Source organism: Portunus trituberculatus, chromosome 8, assembly GCF_017591435.1.
Source record: "Portunus trituberculatus isolate SZX2019 chromosome 8, ASM1759143v1, whole genome shotgun sequence".
Lineage (NCBI taxonomy): Eukaryota > Metazoa > Arthropoda > Malacostraca > Decapoda > Portunidae > Portunus > Portunus trituberculatus.
In genome coordinates this window covers 434,725-459,701 of record NC_059262.1, presented here as the reverse complement: position 1 = coordinate 459,701, position 24,977 = coordinate 434,725, and the positions used below count along the sequence as shown (strand labels likewise).

General features: G+C 40.9%; 1 protein-coding gene across 7 annotated transcripts in view; it reads left to right on the top strand.

Annotated features, from left to right (window-relative positions):
- LOC123501140 (tetratricopeptide repeat protein 23-like) overlaps positions 1-24,977 on the top strand; it is a 325,403-nt gene that overhangs the window by 64,372 nt on the left and 236,054 nt on the right. For 6 of the 7 annotated variants that reach the window (XR_006673573.1, XR_006673574.1, XM_045249722.1 and 3 more), the window contains exons 3-4: positions 2,776-3,188; positions 9,447-9,664. Coding sequence is in view for 5 of the 7 variants with exons in the window: in XM_045249722.1 (XP_045105657.1) it covers positions 2,776-3,188; positions 9,447-9,664 (631 nt within the window). In the remaining 2 variants the exon portion in view is untranslated. The remainder of the gene's footprint in view (positions 1-2,775; positions 3,189-9,446; positions 9,665-24,977) is intronic. The other variant, XM_045249726.1, reaches the window with a different exon arrangement.

Below are 24,977 nucleotides of genomic sequence, written 5' to 3'. Positions count from 1 at the left end.
GTGGCACATATGCAACTATGATAATCTTTTTTTCCCATCCACTGGTCTTTATTGTTATGCTTAAAACCTGTGCCAGTCCATCTCCATATTGTACCTCCTCCACGTGTATATCCTTTCGAGTCATTTTCAATACTCCTCTTCCTGCTTTTCCCCTTCTTTCTCTTTCCTCCAAACATTATATTCCTGATCTTTAAAATTCACTTGGATGTCTTCTCTTAACTTTGTTTCTGTTATACATACCACGTCTGGTCCTTTTACATTATGTAATATCTCAAACCCAAGATTCTTGATATAAATCCATCTATGTTTGTATACATGACTCTTAATGGCTTCCTGAATATACCAGCCTAATAGAATATATATATATATATATATATATATATATATATATATATATATATATATATATATATATATATATATATATATATATATATATATATATATATATATATATATATATATATATATATATATATATATATATATATATATATATATATATATATATATATATATATATATATATATATATATATATATATATATATATATATATATATATATATATATATATATATATATATATATATATATATATATATATATATATATATATATATATATATATATATATATATATATATATATATATATATATATATATATATATATATATATATATATATATATATATATATAGGCAACCCGCAGATAATGAAGGGGTTACGTTCCTAAAAAAACCTTCGTTAAGCGAATCGATTATAACAAGGGACTTGAACTTCCATTGAGAGTAAACAAAGTGAGAGTGCATCATAGTACCTTCAGTGAAAGGTTTAATGAAAGTAAAAATTATGTAGTTAAACATTTAGGCAGTTTAATTTAAGTCATTTTAATGTACACTAATGTATGTATGTACGTAACTTTTTAATGTTGATGATCTTAAATTTATGAAGGGAGGGAGAGTGAAACGGGAAAGACACTAATCGGCAACCTGTGGAATGTAAACAAAGGGCGTATCATTGTATCACATACAAAACTTATGTACCACATTTCCACAAGGCTTTCCATTTTATCCATTGTAGAGTCACGAGTTCAGGTGGTTCTTTTAGCTTGCAAGGAAGATACAGTCTCACCAGCTTTCTTAATAGAGTATGCTGACTTGAAGATAGTAGAGACAGTAGATGGAGTCAAGATGGTGGCGAGCAATGCTATTAGTTTTCTTGCCTCTCTCTTGTCCGTGAATAATATCCAGCTTCACTTCGAGAGTAAGAGACTTCCGGGTCTTAGCAACACTAGGCGACATTGCAGGGTGTTTTGGTGGCATGTTGAGCGAGGGAAGACACTGTTTTTGTTTTGAACAAGGGGAGTGAGTGGTGCGCGTGTTGTCCACGAGAGGCGCTGGTGTAATCAAAAGCCTGTCAGCTTGCGTGATACGGCGGGGCTTTCAAACTTGTAAAAAATTACCTGGATAAAACTTCGTTAAAGCGAGTTTGGTGTTTGTTGAAAGAGCAGATGGTAGTAAAATGAAACCTTTGTTGTAGCGAAATTTCGTTGTGTGAACCTTCGTTAAGTGGCGGTTGCCTGTATATATATATATATATATATATATATATATATATATATATATATATATATATATATATATATATATATATATATATATAGTATCCTAGTAAAATATAGACTGAATTTTTCAAATTTTATTTCTAATTGAAGCCTAGTAACTTTCTTTACTTCACTGATCTAATAAATAATAATTGTAATCTAATTATTATATATAAAAAGTTTGCCCCATCTATTTTGCTGAGAACTGTATGTCTAGATTATTTTAGCACTAATTGAAGCCTAATGTAGCCTAATCATTTTATTTCATGGATCTAGTCTTTGAATTAGTCAGAGATACATTTTATTTTTGTTATATATAAAGAAAAGAAGACACAAAACCTTAAAAAATACCCAAATAAGAAAGAACTAAAGAGACTATTAGGTACATAAAATTTCACACTACTTCTTAGGGAAGTGCCCATACATACTGAAAAGTACATCCAAGATTCACTAGCAGTATATGACTAAATAATGTAAATGTTTTGTAAGATTCTTTCCACACACACAATTTGACACCTTTAATTACAAAAGGCTTACCTCTTTTTGTTGAAAAGATTCTTGCGACTGCAGCCACCTTCCATCTTTCAGAAAAGCTATCACTTTAATGCCTTCCAGCGTACGGTCCCCATGAATTCTTGTTGTCTGTAATGCACATCAGGAGAAGCACAGGTCTTCCTTTATGTAACAAATGGTCATTTTATTTCTTCCTCCCAAAAGGAATTGAGAGCCATATTAAAAGACCACCACTTTAAAGTAAGCTTGGATACTCATGGGTTACTGCCCAGTGCAATCTTGGGCTCTGTGAAATGCTCCACTGGCTTTTCAATTTTCTATATTCTATCTGTGTCACTTATTGATAGTTCCTAAAAGATTCTTTTTCCACTACTCTTTCAAATCCTCCTCTTCTACCAAGCTGTGAATAGAAAGAAAACAATAAACTGACACTATGTAATTCTAGCTACCTCAGGAAAATCTCTATTTTATCTTCCTGAACTAGGTCATTTGCTTGTTAACAAAATTAACATTGCTGATTAAAGTGTTACATGAATATGTAGTTATTTTATTCCATTGCAGAACTCAGTCTAGTGAGTGCTGGTAGAACCAAACTCCATGGAAATTCATGAAAACATTCCTTTTTTAGAGTAATAATATTTTTTTTTTCTTCAGCAAAGGGTTCCGGACCTTCCCTCCAAGTGAGCAAGAGCATGACAGAGTAGTTGGAGGGAGCTCTGATGCCATGGAGGATCCCAAGATGATCCAAGATTATGACAGCAAGACAAAAAGTTTTGACAGTGACCATATCAGTAATGATGACAGTGATGATGATCATGAAATAGATGAGAGTAATGATGAGGCTAAGAATGAGAACGATAAAGAAGAGGAAAAGGTTGACTCCACTGATGATGAACATTGTGGCAATAATTGGGAAAGAGAGGAGGGGAGTGGTGGCAACAGTAGTAGCAACAGCAAATCCAGTAAGCGTACAAGTATCCTCACAGGGTCAGACCTTCCACAAGACTCACCTAAAGATGATACCCTCAGCAAAGATTCCTCAAAGAGCTCCAAAGGATCTACCAATCGTAAGTTTCCTCATTAATTACATCAGTTGTATGTCTTTAGATTTAGAACAAGAGTTGATAGTGTTTCACCACAGTAGGTGTTTGAATGAACTATAATACCTAAATAAAATTAAAGTTGCTATTACTATTATATCATCATCATCATCATTATCATCATCATCATCATCATCATCATCATCATCATCATCACTACCACTTATCATCACTCCCACTGCTGGATAGAATTTGCACATCCATAATGCATAAGTATGACTACTGAGATAACTGCCGAAAGACAATAATGTAGAAATAGGAATATTTATGAACTTGGTAAACATGGTCACAAAAGAAGGCACAATTTCAAATAGTAAACACTGACCGACCAAATTGTAGGGAGGCAATGGCATAGTGGATAAGGTGGTGACCATGGGATTGTGCAGATGTTGACGTGTAGGTTTGAATCCTACCATGTACTGCCTTGAAACTCTGCCATTTGTCAAGTGTTTTAACATGTTACCTGTGATACGACCCACCGGTTGGTCATCAGTTACTATCCACTGTTGTGATGCAACCCACCGGTGGGTCATACAGCAATTTCCACATATATCACATTTTAATCTTACTATTAATAAAAATTGGATCATATAGTAAAATTTCAATAACCAGTATGTGTAGGAGGGCATAATAAACACTGATTGATAAGTAATATGAAGCTTATTTCATTTTTAGTGTTATAAAAATCATATGAAAAATAGTCTTCTTGTTTCCATATTTTCTTCTTAATACAGGTAAAAAAACATTAACTTGCATTTTTTCCTTAAGAAGAACATAAAACTTATTTCTATAACATATTATTGAAACAGGTATTATAATTGGACTTTCTTTGACAAGCTTCATTGATTTATTATTTTTTTTATTTATTTATTTTTTTATGTTATTGTGACAATATGTAAAAGAGTTGCCATTGATGATCTTTTGAATTACACATATAAATAAACATAAGCAAACAAACAAAACAGAATAAAAAAAAATGTGTTATAAAAATCAACTGAAAATACTTTTTTTCTTTTTTTCTGTTACATGTAAGAAAACTATATTATATTGCATTTTTCCTTCAGAAGAACTAAACATTTTTCTATAACAAATATTTCAAACTAAGATATTGCAATTGGACTTTCCTTGCTAAGCTTCTATAATTTTCTTTATTGATCTTTTCATAATTTCATAATTTTCCTGATATCATCTTTATTATTTTATTTTATCTTCTCTCTCTTATGTTGAAGTAAGTTGACCATAAAACCGTGTAGCATTCATTTTCTAAATATGGAAAATAAAGAGACAAAAATATATAAACAAATTTAGGAAAGGAAAAATATAGTACAGTATAGAGACGCACTGAATATCGCCAAATAAGATAAGGTGGGTTGTATCGCAGAGAAGTCATAAATTTTTCATGGTATGCAATGTGACCCACCAGTGGGCAAACACTTTGAGGCTGCCTTTGGGTATTCTCCCAAACAATACATTGCTCTTCTCACTCTCACGTGATGACAATTTATTTGTATCGCAGTGTGGGTGAGTTCACCGTGCTGGCAATTGCAGGGAACATGTTAAAGTTAGCTACATGTCACCATGATACTCAGATTCTAGGTGGGTTACACCAAAGATGCACTTAAGTGGTGATATGGGCCTTAATATGGGTACCATTATAAATAAAATTGCCTGCTCCACTAATGGGTGGAAGCTGAACAGCACTTCCTATACATACTCTTCAAGTATATGTACAGGCACTATAGGCCATTGCATAAAAAAAAAGATAATAATAATAAATAAATAAATAAAAAAGAGTTAGGAGAGAATGAAAAGATTATGATTACCTTCTCTGATGAGGAAACCATGGAAACAAAGAGAAAAGAAATTGAAAATTGGAGAGAAAATGAAGTGTTTGAAGAGATTGAATGGGAAAATCAACTTAATATATCTGTAAGATAGATTGTGATAGAAAAACAGAAGCAAGAAGGCAAGAAAATTAAGGCAAAATTAGTAGCAAGAAGATTCAAAGAGGAACTAGATGAAAGCATTTCCATTTATTTGCCAACATGTAGTAAAGAAGCATTAAGGTTAGCATTGATCATCATTTTAATGAAGAAATGGATATGTCACACAATTGACGTAAAAACTACATTCCTGCAAGGTCATCCAATCAATTGGTAGGTATACTTGTGGCCACCACCAGAATTTTTCTGTGGGAATGCTTGAAATCTAAAGAAAACTGTGTATGGATTGAATGATGCAGCCAGAGCGTGGTATGAAACAATGAAGGATGATTTATCAAGACATGGAATGAGAATATCATAGTATGATCCAGCAATGTTTATATTTAATGAAGGGGATATTCTAGAATGAAGAATGTGCATTCATGTTAACTTTTGCTAGGGAGATTGTAAGCAATTTGAAGGTATAATATCAATACTAAAAAAGGATTTCCTAGTTGTCACCACTGATTCTGAACATTTCAAGCATGTAGAAATTAATATGAAACAAGAAAATGATGGAATAAGTTTGGATCAAGTGGAGATAAATAAAAAGAAGAGTCACAGGAGAGACATACAATTAAATTAAGAAATACACCTATATAGATCAATTGTGGGACAGCTCAATTGGATAGGGACACAGACAAAGACTGATATTTTGTTTGATGTATGTTCCTTAAGTACAAGGTTTGGGAGATGTACTGTAGGAGATTTAATGGAGGCCAACAAAGTGATAAGAAAAGTGAAAAAAGATCAAATAAGCTTATTCTTCCCAATTTTAACTGGAAATGTGTATCTGAAATGTTACAGTGATGCATTATTTGCATATCTTTATGGTTGTGGTTCTCAAGATAGATTCATCATCGATCTGCTGAACGAGAATGGAAAAAGATGCTTTGCCATATGGAAATCTAAGAAAATCAGGAGAATTGTGAAGTTAATGCTGGCAGCTGAAAAACTGGCACTATTTGATGTAGCTGAAAGTGCACACTATATAAATAAAATTCTAGAAGATATTGGGATAAGAAAGGAAGTTCCTATAAAATGCCTTGAAGATAAAAAGTCACTTGTTGATGCCTTGAAATCAGTTAAAAAAGGTGGAGGACAAATATCTGAGAATTAACATTGCCTGTTTAAGAGATATGTTATCTCTTTTAAGGAGGAGGTAGTAGACACCTACTGAAACGATAATTTACTCCCAGTGAGATCTAATATCACTAGTTCAGGGGATGCTGTATACTTTTCATTAAAGATAGTTGTGATCTTGCTGATCATTTCCCCTTATGTCTCACAACTCAAGGAGGCAGTCACAGCCTACCTTTTAAAGACAACTCTCCTTCACTCGAAACTACATGCACTTATGACACATAAACCCTTCACTTAAAATTCAAAATAAAAAAATGGCAACTCCAAACCCAGCCTCAGAGTCTCCTGGGGAGGGGATCAGAAATTTTCCTAGGTCGGACTCCTCTCTTGATGACAACCCCAAATGTCTTGACACCTTCAACTTTTTCTACTTTAACTTCTGCAACATTCGCAGCCTTAGATCTAACTTTTAATCTGTGGAACACCACCTCCCCTCTACTAAACCTCATCTTCTTTTCTTAGTCTGACTCATGTGAGTTTACTCTACTGCAAATTCTTTTGGTAGAAAGGCCAATTTTTTTTCTTGTATTAGGTTACTAAGTAGGCTATTTTCATATCTTGTTTTTTATATATTATTTTACTTGGTATTTTTTTAAACATTTTTTCCCTAATGATTACATAGGATGCTTTATTGTCTACTTAATTTTTTAGGAGTTTCTCCTTTTATTATCATTGTTCCATTTTTTTTTTTTTTTTCTGTTGAATTCCTTTGCCTTTTTTCCTTGCGATCTTGCTCTGGAGTTGCTTAGTAATTGCTGGTGAGTAGAAGCCAATGTGTGAATGTGGAGATCTTGGTTGGAGATGACTGTGCTAGATGCTGTGCCACACAGGCTTAGGATATTGTGCAGAAAATTCACTTGATCCAATTTCTGTTAGTGCTTATTAAGATTGTATCTGTATTACTAAGTTTCACAGGTCATTAACATAGACATGGATTATGACTTTGACAAGATAGTGTTCCGTGAACATGGATTCTTGGTATTCCACCACAAGTGATGGTAATGCTGTTTTGAAATACATACTGATAAATTATCTATACAGTGGTACCTTGAGATACAAGTTTTATTCATTCTGTGATGGAGTTCATACCTCAAATAGCTCGTATCTCAAAACATTTTTTCCCATGGAAATACATTGAAATGCCATTAATCCGTTCCAGCCTCCCCAAAAAGAGCGCCCCTATTTTTTTCATGTGTTGTCAGGTAAGAAAAAGTATTTATAAATAACAATTATTCTCAGAAACATGATAGAATATGACAAAAGGTAATGTAAATAGATAAATTACTCTTATAAAGTATGTTTATCTAAGAGGGTGCAATCCACGGGACGTTACATTACCACATCCCCATCCTCACTTGGAACTGTTGATCAGCTGGAGTGTACACATATAGCCACCCACAGAAGACTGGCTGCTCTAATAATTACAGAAGAGCTCTTTGACAACCCTGTAAACATTATTCATTGAATAAATGAAGTTTTAAGTAAGAGAGAGAGAGAGAGAGAGAGAGAGAGAGAGAGAGAGAGAGAGAGCAGGCAGGCTGCAATGCTGTAGTGGTAGAAGAGGTTTGTTTACATTGTTCCCCCTCCTTTGTGGTAAGTGTTGGTGGAGGAGGTAGAGGGAGATAGGAAAAATTTGTTTTCCCTTTCCAGTTATGTACACATGCATACTTTATCAATCATGAAAATATATAAAAATAACAGCAAAAGTATATTCAGTGTTCTTACCTTGGAGACACACATTTTCAGCTAATGGTGGTAATTGTTGGAGGAGGAGAAGGGAGGGTAGAAAGGATGCAGGCACCATTCACATGTAAACATTAAACATAAATTCAAAATACGCTTTCATAAGACCCCCTTCAAAAAAGATTAGTAAATAGTATGGAAATGATGAAAGAACAATCACAGTGCATGAAATCCATGGGAAACATGTAGATACTAGCTCAGCTGAAGCTGGACTGATGCGCAGAGCTGCTGACTATAGCAGCAACATCCCCAAGTACGGCTCATATCTCAGAATTTTGCTCATATCTCAAAATAAAAAAAAATGACCAAGTCGTAGCTCGTATCTCAAAAAAACTTGTATCTCAGGCAGCTCGTATCTCAAGGTACCACTGTATGTACACTACACCTCATTATTCAGATCACCAACATTATTAAGTCTTCATTAGGTTTTCATCAGCTTTTAGTGTCACAATTACGCTATGGATATCAAATATAAGACTAAGATTATTGAGTCTGAGAAATAAGAATAAAGAGAAAGTGGTTATATTTTTACAGTAAAAAAAATATTAGGAGACTCAAAAACTACTGAAATTATATTTTACTGGAGGAATAGGGAGATAAGCATAACCTTTTCTTCTGAGATTTATACTAAAATGTCAGATGAAATAATTAAGATTGCAGAATATTATACAATATAGATATCAACTTTTGTAAATTTGTTTAAGTAGAAACAAAACAAATTCAAAGGTTGGTGGATATTCAGAAGAAACAGGCTGTCCTACTTGTTGTTGTGATAGTGGCCAGTTTCTTGATAATGATTTTGCTGCGAGCATGGAAACCTAAGTAAACCTAACCTGTCCTAACCTAATTAAATCTAACCAAACTAGAAGCATGCCATACATGAGGTTTAGTTAGATCAGATGTGAGCAGCACAACTGAGACCAAGAATATGTAGCTCATCATGACAAGAAGAGCAGGACTGTATAACTTTTCTTGACATTCATTAACATTTTACATCTTTTTTTTTGCTTTAATAAATTTCTGGAAGTTGATACATAAGTATTGCATGATGTTTTACAGCCTTAATTCTATTTGACATGTAAATATTAATTTCAGGAGAAGAGGCTAAAGCTTACCTTGATATTGTACTTGTGTTGTACTATCATATAGTTCTTTCACTTAATGAAACCATGTGGAAAAAAATCTGCTAAGAAATGAAAGGCTAAGGAATATTTTTAATTGCAAAATACATTAATGAAGCCTAACTAAAGACCTAATCTCTGTGACCAGTTCATTCACCATTATGTCTAAGATAATACCTGCCATAGTTGATTGGATAATTAACAAAGTCCTGACTGTATATCCTTTCCTTCTTCAGCATCTCAGTGGGTGGTAGAACAGTATCTCCTTACACCACAGCAGAAGCTCAAGCTAGCTCTGTATGATGGAAGGAAACTTTTTGCAGCAGGAGAAGGTGACGGAGCTGTGAGGGAGTTTGTGCGAGCCAGGGCGCTGGCACGAGTGGTACATGGGGACCAACATTGGCGTTACTGCAGGTGCAAGGTGTTCCTGGCAAAGAGCTACCTCTATCTCAAGGTGATTGAAGATTCACAGAAAGTTTATATAAAAGTGATTCACAGAAGTTTATATAAAAGTGCCAGATAGCTGGTCTTATGTGGTGCTAGGATATAAGGAAAACAAAGATAAGATAAGGCTTGGATGAAGATATATGGTGATGCAAAAAGTTATGTGAAAGTAGAAGTAAAAATGTTATGAAATTATATTATATGCAGGACATAATTTTGTTTAGAGTGAAGGATTATGACTTTTATTATTATTCAAGAAAAGAGAATGGACAAGGGAATTTGATTGAAGAAAGAAGTAAGAAAAAAAAAAATGTGAGAAACAGAAATAAGAATGTTACAGATCAGGCATAGATTTAATAGAGAGATGTTAAGTTAAGAATTGTGGTGTTTCCAATATCTCATATATTATTAAGGTTTTGGAGAGAAAAAATAATTTGTTTGACAATGTGAATTTTATCTTCTATGAGTAATAGGCTGGGACATAAGGACTATTATTGAAGAGGCTCTTGTGAAAATAAAGGAAATAGTCATAATGTCATAATTTGGAATAGATTTAAAATGTGAGTGATCTGACAAAACTGCAGTGTGAGTTGATGAGTCTGCATGACTTGATACCCAGCAGAAACAAATCAAAATGCAAGTTTTGAATATGCAATAAGGAGTTCATTGAAGGAGTGGATTCTATGAGGGACAGAGAATTAACAAAACCTGTGAAGATGGCAAAAGGAGGAAAAGTGTGAAGAACAATATGTTTTAAGGCAAAAAGGATAGCATATAGTTCAGTTAGAAAGACACAATATAGATGATAAACTGAACTGGAAGTGGTCAGAAGAAAGGATGACAATTCTGCCAGAGTCTGCCAAAGTCTTGTGCAGATGTTGTTCCGTCCTTCAGCCCTTAAGCCCTTACTTCAGTAGGCCTTGAGGTGGGAGAGGGGCACCTCTAGGTTAAATATTAGAATGGGCAAATTAGAAAAAATAGTGATGATTTATGAAATAAAATAAATTTCTTTACTATAATGATATATAGTATGTATCTCTATATTATTTCAATCAATATTTTAATGATCAGAAATTTAAAATATAGGATTTTTTTATGTAAAATCCATTTTTATTTACTTACTTACCGATAATTATTAATTATTGCTTAACCCTCTCAGGGCGCAAATAGGTTTTTGGGTCATGTCTGTGAGACGCAAATTTGGCCGAAAAATTGAGGTTTGCAAAAATGGAAAAAATCAATATTTTCATGCATAATAGAGTGTTACGCATCTACTGTAAAATATCTAAGTCTCTACTCACCCTGGAAAGTGGTGCAATAATGATGGGAAGTTGGCTTTCTGGTGGTACGTTGTGCGCTGTTGAGTATTGCCATCGTAGCGGATGGTTATTTTCTGCCGCAACTTGTGCAGTTGTTCTAACTAAATTACACAGAATTTTCCGCCTGATTTGAACTGCAGTTGCTCAGAACTGCTCCAGAATGTGCTAGGGTAATTATTTTTCACACCTGTGCATACATTATGCCCACAAAAATAATATAAAATACGTTTTCAGAGTGTTTGCTTGATGTACATACTATCATGAGCGGGGATACGCATGCCCATATATGGTAATATACGAAATACGCAATATACTACCAATAAATTAATAGTATCTGGCATATCTGCTCTCTAACAACAAGATTTGATCATTACTCTTGTTATTTCTATAAATAAATGCACAAATAGCCACTAGCGACGTTGTAAAATAATAATAATAATTGTGAAAAAAGGAGCATCTAATACTCTACAGTGTGGATGCCATTGTGACTATATTTTTCTTACCACGCAACTGATGGCGCATCCCATGAGTCAAGGGAGGCTGGGAGAATGTCATCTGGCAACTAGCAGCAGCCAGGAGGCACGCAGTTTAATTCTGTGACTCGTCAAATATGGGACCACGATCGTGGACAGGAGGCATTTCCCTCAAAGCCACGGTTGTGGTCTGGAGCACTGAAAGGGTTAAACCCCCATTCCCACAGCAAACTTACATCATGTCTAACAGCTCAAGGAAAGAAACAAAAGAAATACTTGAGGTTGGTGCCCTTTCTCATTTTCTTTGAGAAGACACTCAGCCCATTTTCTATTCCCAGGCATCAGCCATCAGGCTGATTCCCTCATTTGCCTCTAACCTAAAAGGTCATAGAGAGGAGGGAGGAAGGGAAACTCAATTTTAATTAATAATTGTGGATAAGTATATAGATTAAAATGGATTTTGCATTAAAAATCCTATTTGTTATTACACATACTACTACCCATAATTATTGAATATTGCTTAAGAACTGAATCCCAAGTACAGTGATACCTCAACATACGAATCTAATTAGTTCCATGACAATCATTGTATGTTGTGAGGGGCACTGCCTTGTTTCCCCTTTTAATTTATTATTTTATTATATGTGTAGCCTATGGCCTCAAGCGCGGGCTGTCACTGTTCCGCTGTGCGGCCAACCACCCTCTCTTTATTTCCACCATTTTGTGTGCCTGCGAGCCTCGCACCAGTCTCAAGGTAGCCTTCAGCGGAGATAGACACGCACTCTCGTCGGTCTGGCACAGTGTAGGGAGATTCGTGTTGCTGGGCTTCTCTTGTTGCTCACTAGTCGTCAGTCTGGGAGTTGTGCCCTCCCTTGAGTAGCTGGCTTGTTACTTGGTAGACCGTGGCTGTGTAGAACAACGGGCTTGTTGTTCTGAGAAAGTGTGGCCGGTTGGGGGCTACATTTCCTGTTGTGCGTTCGTCCACTCGGGTGTGGCGACGCGGAGGGATGTGTTATTGTTTCGACCTGTTTTTGCTGTTGGTGGCCGTGGTCACCAGTGGGGTTTGGTGGGCGGCTGTGTGCCCCCATCATCTTTTGTGTAGTATCAGTAGTATACTGTATTGTAGTGGTAGTAGCCATGCACACTATTGAATGCTGAGAGGCTTCAAGTCGGCCAGTGGTGTGTAGTTGTCGTCCGCCAGACTTGTCTGTGACGAGTATCTGGACTCCGTGTATAGCGGTTGTCACCCGTAGGTGGTGTCTGGGCTTGTGTATACACCACCGGATGTGCTGTACACATCATATATTGTGGTAGTAGTAGACTAGGGGTGTCAGTCTGACAGGTGTCAGGAAGCACTTGTCGTAATAGGATAGTGTAGTAATATATATACTGCGCATGTTGTCACAGTCTGTGATTCATCACCGTCTGTGGACAAGGCGTGCGGAGAGGCATTAATACTTCATAGAGAAGTGGGTGGAATTGTCCTTGTGGGCGGTTTCTCTAGGGGGTATTAAGGCCTCGCCCTGTTACACATAGCATCTACCATTTATAAATTCTACTTGGTTGGGTACAGGAGGAGAAGGAGTTACTGAGGAGATTCCCTTACAGTGGGGGAAATTATACACTGTTGGTGACCTTGAAAGAACCTGAGGGTTACGGCAGCTGTGAGTTATAGTAGTGGGGACTCTGTGGAGTGTTTTATAATCCCCACTGTACTGACAGTCACGAAATTGGCGATTTTGCCAGAATAACACTCTAGTGAGCTGTAGCAGTTAACCGCAGCCGTGGCGTGTACGTAACATAATGTGGCGACCTCGCTAGGATAAACCAAGTGCTTTTATAGTGGTGTAGTGTATTGTGTGGGGTATTATTACTTATATTATTTTATTGTTTGTGAGAACGAGTCCCTGTGAGCACCATGGAGAGAGTTACTGGCCTTTTCACCTCACCAGTGGAGGGTGAGGGTGCGTGTGAGCCGCCGAGATGCTAACTCACCACATGGGTATGATGAGTCGTTGGCCGCGCGTGGGGTCAGTGGAGACGCACATATGTCTCATGATAACGGACGTGGCGGTCCCAGTGAAGGTGATGTGGGACATATTAGCCCTGGCAGAAGTATCAGAAGCAGGGAAGGCTCCCCACGATCTAGTCCAGCAAGCAGTATTGCTGATAATGTCCAGTCAGCTGCCAGACCGGAGGAACTGCGATTGAAGCTGCAAATGAGGAAAATGGAGATAGAAGCAGAAGAGAGGCGAGAGTTGAAGAGATTAGCTGCGGAAGAGAGACGAGAGTCAAACAGACTAGCAGCAGAGAAGGAGGCTAGAGAGATGGAGAGAGAAAGGGCAGATAAAGATAGAGAGTTGGAGTGGGAGAGAACTCGCCATGCAGTAAGTACGCCTGGAGTTGTTGGTAGTGTAGGAGGAGGAGAACAGAGTGTAGAGCGTGCTTTAGTTCAAAGTCTCCAGCTAGTCCCTGAATTTGATGAGCCTAAAGTAGCTGAATGGTTTGTTCGCTTCGAGAGGAAAGCCAAGGAGTTTGCTTGGTCTCGAGAGAGATGGGTAGGCTTGGTTGCGAATAAACTCAAGGGAAAAGCCTTGGAAGTTTATGATAAAATGTCAGCTGATGATCTGGGCATATGAGCTGCGACCAGAAGCCTATCGCTTGCAATTCAAAGGAAAGAGGAAGCGAGCAAGTGACTCCTACCTCGAGTGTGCTCGTTCACTGGAGCAAGTGTTTGAGAGGTGGATTGCAAGCGAGGGTGTTGACTCTCTCGAGGCTTTGAAGGAGTTAGTAGTTATGGAGCAGTTCATTGATATTGCTGACAAGGAGCTGGTACCTCTGTTGAGGGAGAAGAGGTTTAGGACTTTGAAGGAGGCTGCTACATGGGCTGATGATTATGTGTTGGCCCACCGTCCTGTGCAGCAGCCTGGGAGTTGGAGTCGTAAGGAAGGTGGTCCTAAGGGAGGCCCAGGGAGTGGTGGCAGTTCTTCCTCGGGCTCTCCAGGCCATTTTAGGCGATATACTGGATTCGGCAGTAAGATGGGTTTGGAAAAGCCCCATGCCCCCACCCCTCCTTCTTCTACGAAGGATGGTACGGCGGGGAAGGCGGTCCCTAAAACTCCCAAGTATGATTACCAGCCTACGTGCTATCACTGCCGAGGAAAAGGGCATTTTAGGTTCAATTGCCCAAAGTTAGTAACAGCTGAAACTCCAAAGTCCTCGCAGAAACCAGTTGCCTTGTTGGTGTGGCCAGATAAAGTTTGTGGTGATGAGTTGACTGGTCCTTCAGGCTTTAGAAGTGAGAAGGCACGGCGTGTGCCTGAGTTGTGTTTGGAGGAGGGAGAGCAGGTTGGCCACCCTGTCCCTCCCCCTGTTGCCTCGTCCGCTCTTATTAAGGATAGTGAGCTTGACTGGTGCCGTCCTTTCCTGTGTGGAGGCACGGTTGAGATTGATGGCACAAAGTATCCCGTCACCGTACTGCGTGATACGGGAGCACAGCAGTCAGTGTGCCGAAATGTCACTGGTAGGAAGGTGACATCTAGCAAGGCAGTGTTGTGTCGTGGACTTAACAGTGTGGAGAAGTTCGTGACGGCTGAGGTGACGCTGTCATGTCCTCTTGTCACTGCTACAGCTCAGGTAGCAGTGGCAGACGAACTGCCAGTCGCAGGAGTGGACTTCCTGCTTGGGAATGATTTGGCTGGTGGTTGTGTATGGATCACAACCTCTGATGAGGAGGAGGTTGCTGAAGAGTCTGGGCCAGTGGTGCAAGACTCTGTAAATGTTGTTACCCCGCTCTCAGGCCCGCCGGGCTGAGAGAGAGCCTGTTACTACCCAGGAGGCTGTTACTACCCAGGCGGGTGCTAGCAGCCAGGTGGAATTAACTCCAGATGGGAGTAGCAGTGCTGATGTGGTGGAGCCAGTGTTGGGCTCACCATTGAGTTCTGGTGTGGAGGCTGACGGTGACGGCGTGGAGTCACTTGTTAATGCACCGGACTCGGCTTTGGGAGTTGTTGCTGAGAGTGAGGACGGAGTGTTGGGTGTAGCTGAGTTGTTTGATGGTTATCCTCACTCTGCAGAGCACTCCAGAGGGAGCACTCGTGCTGAGTTGCTTCCTGGTGTGGAGGCTGAGGGCTCTGATGTTCAGCACAGGCCCCAGCATGATAAGTCAGGCAGTTTGTTGGAAGTTGGCGCCCAGGGTGGGAGACTTCCAGTTCTGCGGGGAGTTGGAAGTTTCTCCCCCTGTGGAGCATCGTGGAGGCAGGGAGCGAGCTGTTCCCTTGCCTGGTGACTGCCTGGCTGGTGGTGATGATCCTTCTGAGGACTCACCGGATCACATGGCAGGAGCGGAGCAGCCTGGGCCAGCTCTCCGTCCTCGATGCCGTGTGGGACGTAGGGTTGCAGCGTTGCCTCAACCCCATGACCCTATAGTCCCCCTTTCTCTTACCCAGCTAGAGCCTGCAGAGCTCATTCGTAGGCAGCAGGAGGACCCGGCGTTGGCCTCCTTCTTTGCTCGAGTGGGTGAGGGAAGTGAGGAGTTGGAGGGCAGGGAGGAGTTTGTCTTGCATCAAGGGGTGTTGTGTCGTAGATGGCAGGAGAGTGACGGTGGTGAGTTATTGCAAGTAGTTGTGCCGCATAAGCTGCGGGAGGCACTTGTGCTGTTGGCACATGAGGGGCCCATGGCTGGACACCTGGGCATCCGAAGACCGTCGCTCGCCTGCGTCGCAATTTTGGTGGCCCAGCATGTCTGGAGAAGTAGCCACGATTCTTAAGTGCTGCCACACTTGTCAAGTGGTGGGCAAGCCTAATCAGACACCCCCTGTGGCGCCACTCCACCCTATCCCTGCTGTTGATCCTCCCTTCACGAGGGTTTTGATTGATATAGTAGGTCCTCTGCCTACTACCAGGGCTGGTCACAAGTATTTGTTGACCATAATGGATGTTACCACGCGGTACCCTGAAGCAATTCCCTGAGAAGCACTCACTCTAAGGTGGTGCTGAAGGCTTTGTTAACCTTCTTTACACACTTTGGATTGCCAGCAGAGCTGCAGTCCGATCAGGGGACCAACTTTACTTCAAAGTTGTTTAAGGATACGATGACTGCGTGGGGGATCAAGCACATCGTGTCCAGTGCTTATCATCCACAGTCTCAGGGAGCCCTGGAGACATCATCAAACTCTCAAGACCATGCTCAAGAGTTTCTGCATGGAGAGATAAGGATTGGGACGAGGGTGTCCCTTTGTCTTATTTGCGGGGAGAAAAGCGCCCACTGAGTCCTTGGGTTTCTCACCCAATCAGCTAGTGTTTGGACACCGAGTGCGTGGACCGCTCGACGTTGTTCGGGAGGCTTGGTGTCAGCCGTCGCCTGAGCGCCCTGTCTCACTGCTTAAGAGCCTCATGAGCATTCGAGAGAGATTAGCTAAGGCATTAGAGGTGGCGCAGGCCCACCTGTGTAAGGCCCAGCAGAGTATGAAGGGGTATTATGACCGAAGGGCCAAGTATCCGAGTTTTGCCCCTGGAGACGAAGTGCTCGTGCTGTTACCACTTCAGGGCCAGCCGCTTGCTGCCCGCTATAGTGGCCCCTATGTTATAGAGAAGAAGGTAGGTGACCTCGACTACCTGGTGGTCACTCCTGACCAGTGCAAGAGGGCTCAGCTGTGTCATGTTAACATACTGAAGCCCTATTTTCATTCTAGCCAGAAGGGCTCTTTTAGTTCTGCCGTGCAAGAGGCATGTTCAGTTTTATTTTTCTGCCGGGAGGGAGAGGCTCCAGAAGTTATTGGGCCTGAACCTGTTGTTCCTACAGGGCAGTGGGAACGGAATAGCCTCCATCTCTTGAAAGAAAAGGTTGAACACGTAGGGGATCAGCAAGATGAGTTGCTTTGGCGGCTGAGGAAGTACTCCTCTGTGTTTAGCAGTGTCCCGGGCAGGACACAGTTGATAGAACATGACATTGATGTTAGGAACGAAAAGCCTGTCAAACGGCCCCCATACCGAGTGAGCCCAGGAGTACAATGTCATAGTAAGACATATAAAAGGAGCAGACAACGTTGTGACAGATTGTCTGTCCCGGGGCCATTCCCTTTAATCAGTTCCATGCCTTTTTTAAAAATTTTGTAAATGTTTTTGTTTCCAAATTTTTTTCTTTTAAGGGAGGGTGTGTGAGGGGCACTGCCTTGTTTCCCCTTTTAATTTATTATTTTATTATATGCGTAGCCTATGGCCTCAAGCACGGGCTGTCACTGTTCCGCTGTACAGCCAACCACCCTCTCTTTGTTTCCACCATTTTGTGTGCCTGCGAGCCTCGCATCAGTCTCAAGGTAGCCTTCAGCGGAGATAGACACGCACTCTCGTCGGTCTGGCACAGTGTAGGGAGATTCGTGTTGCTGGGCTTCTCTTGTTGCTCACTAGTCGTCGGCCTGGGAGTTGTGCCCTCCCTTGAGTAGCTGGCTTGTTACTCGGTAGATCGTGGCTGTGTAGAACAACGGGCTTGTTGTTCTGAGAAAGTGTGGCCGGTTGGGGGCTACATTTCCTGTTGTGCGTTCGTCCACTCGGGTGTGGCAACGCGGAGGGACGTTGTTATTGTTTCGTCCTGTTTTTGCTGTTGGTGGCCGTGGTCACCAGTGGGGTTTGGTGGGCGGCTGTGTGCCCCCATCATCTTTTGTGTAGTATCAGTAGTATACTGTATTGTAGTGGTAGTAGCCACGCACACTATTGAATGCTGAAAGGCTTCAAGTCGGCCAGTGGTGTGTAGTTGTCGTCCGCCAGACTTGTCTGTGACGAGTATCTGGACTCCGTGTATAGCGGTTGTCACCCGTAGGTGGTGTCTGGGCTTGTGTGTACACATCATATATTGTGGTAGTAGTAGGCTAGGGGTGTCAGTCTGACAGGTGTCAGGAAGCACTTGTCGTAATAGGATATTATAGTAATATATATACTGCGCGTGTTGTCACAGTCTGTGATTCATCACCGTCTGTGGACAAGGCATGCGGAGAGGCATTAATACTTCATAGAGAAGTGGGTGGAATTGTTCTTGTGGGCGGTTTCTCTAGGGGGTATTAAGGCCTCGCCCTGTTACACATAGCATCTACCATATATAAATTCTACTTGGTTGGGTACAGGAGGAGAAGGAGTTACTGAGGAGGTTCCCTTACAGTGGGGGAAATTAATCACTGTTGGCGACCTTGAAAGAACCTGAGTGTTACGGCGGCTGTGAGTTATAGTAGTGGGGACTCTGTGGAGTGTTTTATAATCCCCACTGTACACGAAGTTGGCGATTTTGCCAGAATAACACTCTATTGAGCTGTAACAGTTAACCGCAGCTGTGGCGTGTACGTAACAATGTAAAAAAAATTGTATATCAAATAAATTTCTCCCATAGAAATTAAAGGAAATAGAATTGATTCGTTCTAGTGATACGAATTTACCCCCCAAAAATTATTATGCTTTAAATACCAACCAAATAAAAATTTAATATAAGATAAATACAATGTTTATTGTATGCATGATATAAATGTACTATATTGCCCAAAATAACAACTTAACCCATAAAACTCGGGACACGTCGATAGACATTCATCATGCAAGACTCGGGGCACGTTGATAGACGTTTAGACATTTTTGGGCTATATTTTGGCTATTTTCTTCCTGCTTTCTTTGCTTTTGAGCTGGCAACACTCATCATGAGTAAACATATGCTATGGGTCACTGTGTCACCAACTCCCAAAATGGAGGGTGGGAGCGACAGTGATTTCACGGTGTCCGATTCCGCCACCTCTCCCACACGCCTTACTTCTACACCTCGGGTCTCTCGCCATGTTGCAGGAAGACAACTTTTGAATGAGAGTGGTATCAGAATGAGAGAGAGAGAGGGAGAGAGAGAGAGAGAGAGAGAGAGAGAGAGAGAGAGAGATACAAAGGGCCCGTTTTCCATCACTCTAGCCAAGGCTGCTGAACCTGATCGGACACAAGGCCATGTACACCGATGATACCACCTCATTTAACTTGTGATATTTTGGTAACCATAGCATCTAGACTTTTTTTTTTTGTATTGCAAAGAGGAAGAGTTGCTTGTGGGCAGAACACCATTTGTACTCACTCGTTTATTAAATTTCCAAGTGTAATCAGTATATGAATACAGGCTATTTTGTGTGTTTCTTGCTAAACATCCCTGAGTTTTAGGGGTTAAACATTTATTTGTACTTACCGACGCTGTGACAGAACTTCGTATATGTAGTAGGGAGAAGGAATTGAAGAGTTGCCCATGCCTTACTATTGGCACCCCACATGAACTGGAGTTTCTCTTTTAACACCTTATGTGCTTTAAAGGCCCTGTAGTTCTCAGAATGATACACCAACAATGGTTTGACTTTACAGTCACCACAAGTGCTAGCACACAGGGCCAAGTCACAGATATGCACAACACGTTCATATTTTGCAATTATCTCGTGTTTCATATCCATTAACATAACATAACATAACATAAATAATAGGATAACAAAGGGCCACCAGGGTCCATCTAGGTTATCCTGTATCCGTCGCACAGCGACCTCGTCATCAGTACTTAAAGATACACTTACAAGTACACAATACATTATATACTAATTCTAAATATTTGGCCCATTAACAGGGCTAAGTCCTGCAGCGAAATCCTCTACAATTTGTGGTCCCCATACATGGAGATCATGTCTTATTTAACTATAGTAAATTTCTTATAAAAAGTATCATGCAGTGCTATACATAATTATAAATCTAATAAATTTAAGTGCTTATCTAATCTGTTTTTAAATATTGTCAAACTAGTGCTATTTACAACCGTCTCTGGCAATGCATTCCAGAAGTCTACCACTCTATGACTAAAGAAATATTTTCGTATATCTAACCTGCAGCCTTGCTTTCTAATCTTCCTGCCATGATTTCTAGTCCTATTTCCCTCCTCTAAGGTAAAGAAAGATCTCACATCTATGTAGTTTGTATCTGAGAACATTTTAAATAACTCTATCATATCCCTCTTATACGTCTCCTCTCAAATGAAAACATGTTTAATTCCTTTAATCTATCTCTATACTCCAGGCACTTTAATGCTGGTATCATCCTAGTTGCTCTTCTCTGAACTGCTTCTAACATGTTGATATCCTGCCTATAGTGGGGTGACCAGGCCTGTATGCAACACTCTAAATGGGGCCTAACATAGGAATTATATAAGCTACGCACCACTTCCTTACTTTTATAACTAACATTTCTATTTATAAAACCCAGGATCCTATTTGCCCTATTTCTTGCTTCTAAACATTGCTTTGAAAATTTCATAGTCCTGTCTATCACTACTCCTAAATCCTTTCCTTCCTCTACTGCCTCTAGCCAACATCCCTCCATCTCATAGTTAAAGTTTGTGTTGTCTTTACCTAAATGCATAACCTGACACTTATCAGAATTAAACTCCATCTGCCACCTGTCTGCCCATGCTATCAGCCTGTCCAGGTCTCGTTGTATTCTGTAATTGTCCTTTTCACCCTGTACTGCACATGCTATCTTAGTATCATCTGCAAACTTTGATACTTTGCTACTAATTCCTATATCTAAATCGTTAATGTACACCAAGAAAAGAAGAGGTCCTAGCACTGATCCTTGGGGTACCCCACTAACCACTTCCTTCCACTCAGACATTGCCCCATTTAATACTACTCTCTGTTTCCTATCAGAAAGCCATTCACTAATCCAATCAACTAACCTACCCCCTATCCCATGTAGTCTCAATTTGTACACTAGCCTCCTATGCGGTACCTTATCAAACGCCTTGCTAAAATCTAGATATATAACATCTATGCTATTTCCATCATCTAACTCCTTGGTAATATATTCTAAGATATCGAGCAAATTTGTAAGACAGGACCTCCCTGATCTAAAGCCATGTTGGGTATCTCTAATTAATCTATTCTCATTTAAATGCTCCCAAATACTACCCTTAATGATTTTCTCTAGTATCTTACATACTATACTAGTTAAACTGATCGGTCTATAATTATTGCAAGACTCTTCTCAAGTTATTCTTTTCAGCCTCCTTATTCTTACTTTTTGAACCCATGATCTTGAGTTCACAAAACTTAGAAAAAATACACACTGCCGAGGAGCACAGACACATACATGCACAAAGTATTTACAACGATACACAATGCGGGATGAATGTTCGGGTGGATGCGAGTAACCAAGCGATCGCTGTGCCACCTACTGATGGCTATTTGTATCTTAAAAATATCTTTGTATTTTGAGGCGTAAATTATATGAAATTTTTCATTGTATATGAAAAAACTCATATGTTAGGGCATTCGTATCTCAAGGTATTACTGTATAGGAGGGAGGATGACCTCACCCCTAACAATAACTTTCACTCCCCCAAGACACACACACCCTTACAAACCCAAAACTTACAAGGTGGAGGCCATATACTGAGGTGGGTGCAGCACTCGTATCCCATGACAGAGGGACAAAACCAGAGTGAGAGGAGCATCACAAATCTCACTATGAGAATGGTCCAGTGACCCCAAAACCAACAGAGGACAATACATAGAACTGTTTATAAGGAACCTAAAAGAAAACTAATGAATTACCCTGAGAGCCAACACAACAGAGCCCAGATAAAAGGTATCCAAGTACTGATGAGTAATATCCCTAAGATAAAAAGAAGCAAAAATGGCCATAGTCTTTCAAGTTTCCTACCCGAAAAATGGCAGGAATACTCCGAATCTTCTTGAACCAGGCACTTGTCGCCACTGCTCTAACATCATGTGCCTTCACTCGAACCAAGTGCGTGTCCTCCTCAGAAACATCCACATGTGCACGCTGGATAACTTGACATATCCAGTGGGAAAAAGTATGAGGGTGTACCACACGCTGAGGCTCAGTAACCGACACAAAAAGGTGGGAGCATCTAGGACGATAGCCCCTGGTCCTACGAAGGTGCTCCATGACAGCTCTGACTGGGCATAAAAGCCTGTCCCCTTCCAAGTTGCCAACATACTCTGTAAGAGCAGGAATGGTAAAGTTGGACTGAGATTCATTGCTAACTCAGTGAGCAGACGCTAAAGCCAAAAGAAAGGAGGACTTTAGTGCAACGTCTCTCAAAGAAGCCAAATGCTGATGCTTATAAGGGGACTTCATTAAGGAATGTAAAACTGAGGACTAATCCCATGCAGGAATGCGTGGTGAATGAGGAGGAGCCAACTTGGCAAACTCGTGAAACAGAGATGACGGATCCCTATCCTGTAAGATATCCGAGCCAGCCTGCCAGAAAAGGGGGGCCAAAGCAGAATGATACCCCCTAATGGACGGCAAGGACAAATGCTTTGTGTCCCAAAGAAAAATAAAAAAAACCGCTAAGTCCACTACAGAGGCCGAGAGAGGATGACAGCCCTCAACTCACACCAACCACAGAAGACAGACCACTTTGCCTGATAGACTCACTCTGTCAGAGGACTGTCTGACCAGACGGGCCATAAATCTAGCAGCCTTCTGTGAAAAGCCTCTCTTTTGGAATTGATGCTAGAGAGTGAAGGTGAAGTGCCCCTGGAGACTTGTGAAAGAGGTGGTGATGAGGGTGGTGGAACTGAGAGGCCCATGATGGCAACACTTGAGGATTGTCCACAAGCAGACTCAGAAACGGAGAAAACCAGTCTGCTTGATGCCACTGCGGGTCACGCGAACTCAAGCAGACTCTCTGATTCGAACCAGCCAAATCAGGGAGAAGGGAAGAAAGGCGGATAGATCTAAGCCCTCCCATGGAAAGGCAAATGTGTCTTCTTTCCAAGCTCCTGGGTCAGGCAGTGGAGACACATACAAAGGGGGTGCCGTGGTACAGTGGAACCATGCCTGCTTTGGGGTCCGAGGGGTCTCCAAGGGCACGAGTTCAAATCCTGTCCACGGTCCGAGTGTAGATTGGGCTTTCTCACTCAGGGCAATGGTTTCCTAGCGGGTGGGCTTTGAGATAGGAAGTGCCCCAAAAAGTATCTCCTTTAGCCCATAAACTCCCGTGATAAAAGCCAACATGGTATAAAAAAAAAAAAAGGTAACTGGTGATTTAAGGCAGTTGCAAACAGATGGTGCACCCCACACCTAGAAGACCTACCTGCACACTACTGGATGTAGAGTCCACTCTGATCTCACACACTCGTGACTGATGAAAGGACTGCAAAGCCTGGAAAACAGCCATCATCTCCAGTTGGTTGATGTGAAACCTCTGCACCTGTGGAGACCACACCCCTGAGATGAGAGTCCCCCAGATGAGCACCCCAACTGTGAAGGGACGTGTCGGAAAACAGAGACTGTTCTGGAGGCACCATCACAAAAGGAGCTCCCCTGAGTAGATGACCCAGATACATCCACCAGGAGAGGTCCACTAGACATCATTGTGAAGGAGGAACCGACGCTGCCTTCCGGTGTTTTTTCAGGCACCACTGGAGGGACTGAGAGTGTACCCAGCTGCCTGGGACCAACCTTTCCAGGGAAGCCAGATGACCCAGGAGTGACCTCCATAGAGACACCGTAGGGGCTCTGTGCTCTAGAAAACTTTGCCCCACTGACAAAGACCGGCTGAACCTTTCTGGGGACGAAAAAACCAGAGCCCTCACTGAATCCAGCACCATGCCCAGGTGCTGCTTCCTCTGGCTGGGTACCAGGTCTGATTTGGGCAGATTGATCTGAATACCCAACTAAGCACACAGCCGCAAGACAGCCCGGATGGTGCCTATGCATCCCTGGAGAGTCGTCCCTGTGACCAAACAATCGTCCAGGGAGATATGTTGATGAGCCCATTAAGACACTGGACCCATCACCTTGGTGAAGATCTGCGGGGCAGTGGCAAGGCTAAAACAAAGAACTCTGAACTGAAAAACCTTGCCTCACCAAAGGACTGCAGGTACTTGTGGGAAAGTGGGTGGATTGGAACTTGGAAATACACCTCCCTCAGATCCAGGGACACCATCCAATAGACTCTAAAACTGACGCAACCATCTCCATCTGGAAGGGGCTGACCACTAAAACTTGTTCAGAGCTGAGAGGTTGAACACAGGTCTCTAATCCCCTGTTACCTGAGGAATAAGGAACAAATGGGCATAAAAGCCTTCTAGCTTGACCCTCACAAGCTCTTTGACCAACATGTCCTCACAGACAGCCGAAGAAGAGCTGAAGACAATGTGTAAGTCCTGTGACAGCAAAGAGGCAAATGAGGGAATTAGCCTGATGGCTGGTACCTGAGAGTAGAAAGTGGACTGGGTGTCTTCTCAAAGGAAATGAGAAAGGGCACCTCAAGTATCTCTTTCGTTTCTTTTCTCGAGGTGTTAGACATGGGGTAAGTTTGCTGTGGGAATGGGGGTTTAAGCAATAATTAATGATTATGGGTAATGGTATGTGTAATAATGAAAAAAAAAAGTTAAAAAAGAGATAAATACATGAACAAATGTATCTGCATCATTGGTATGTATTATTATGAAAAGTACAGATTATAATGGTGCTAACTTACAAGGAGTGATAGGGACTCCAC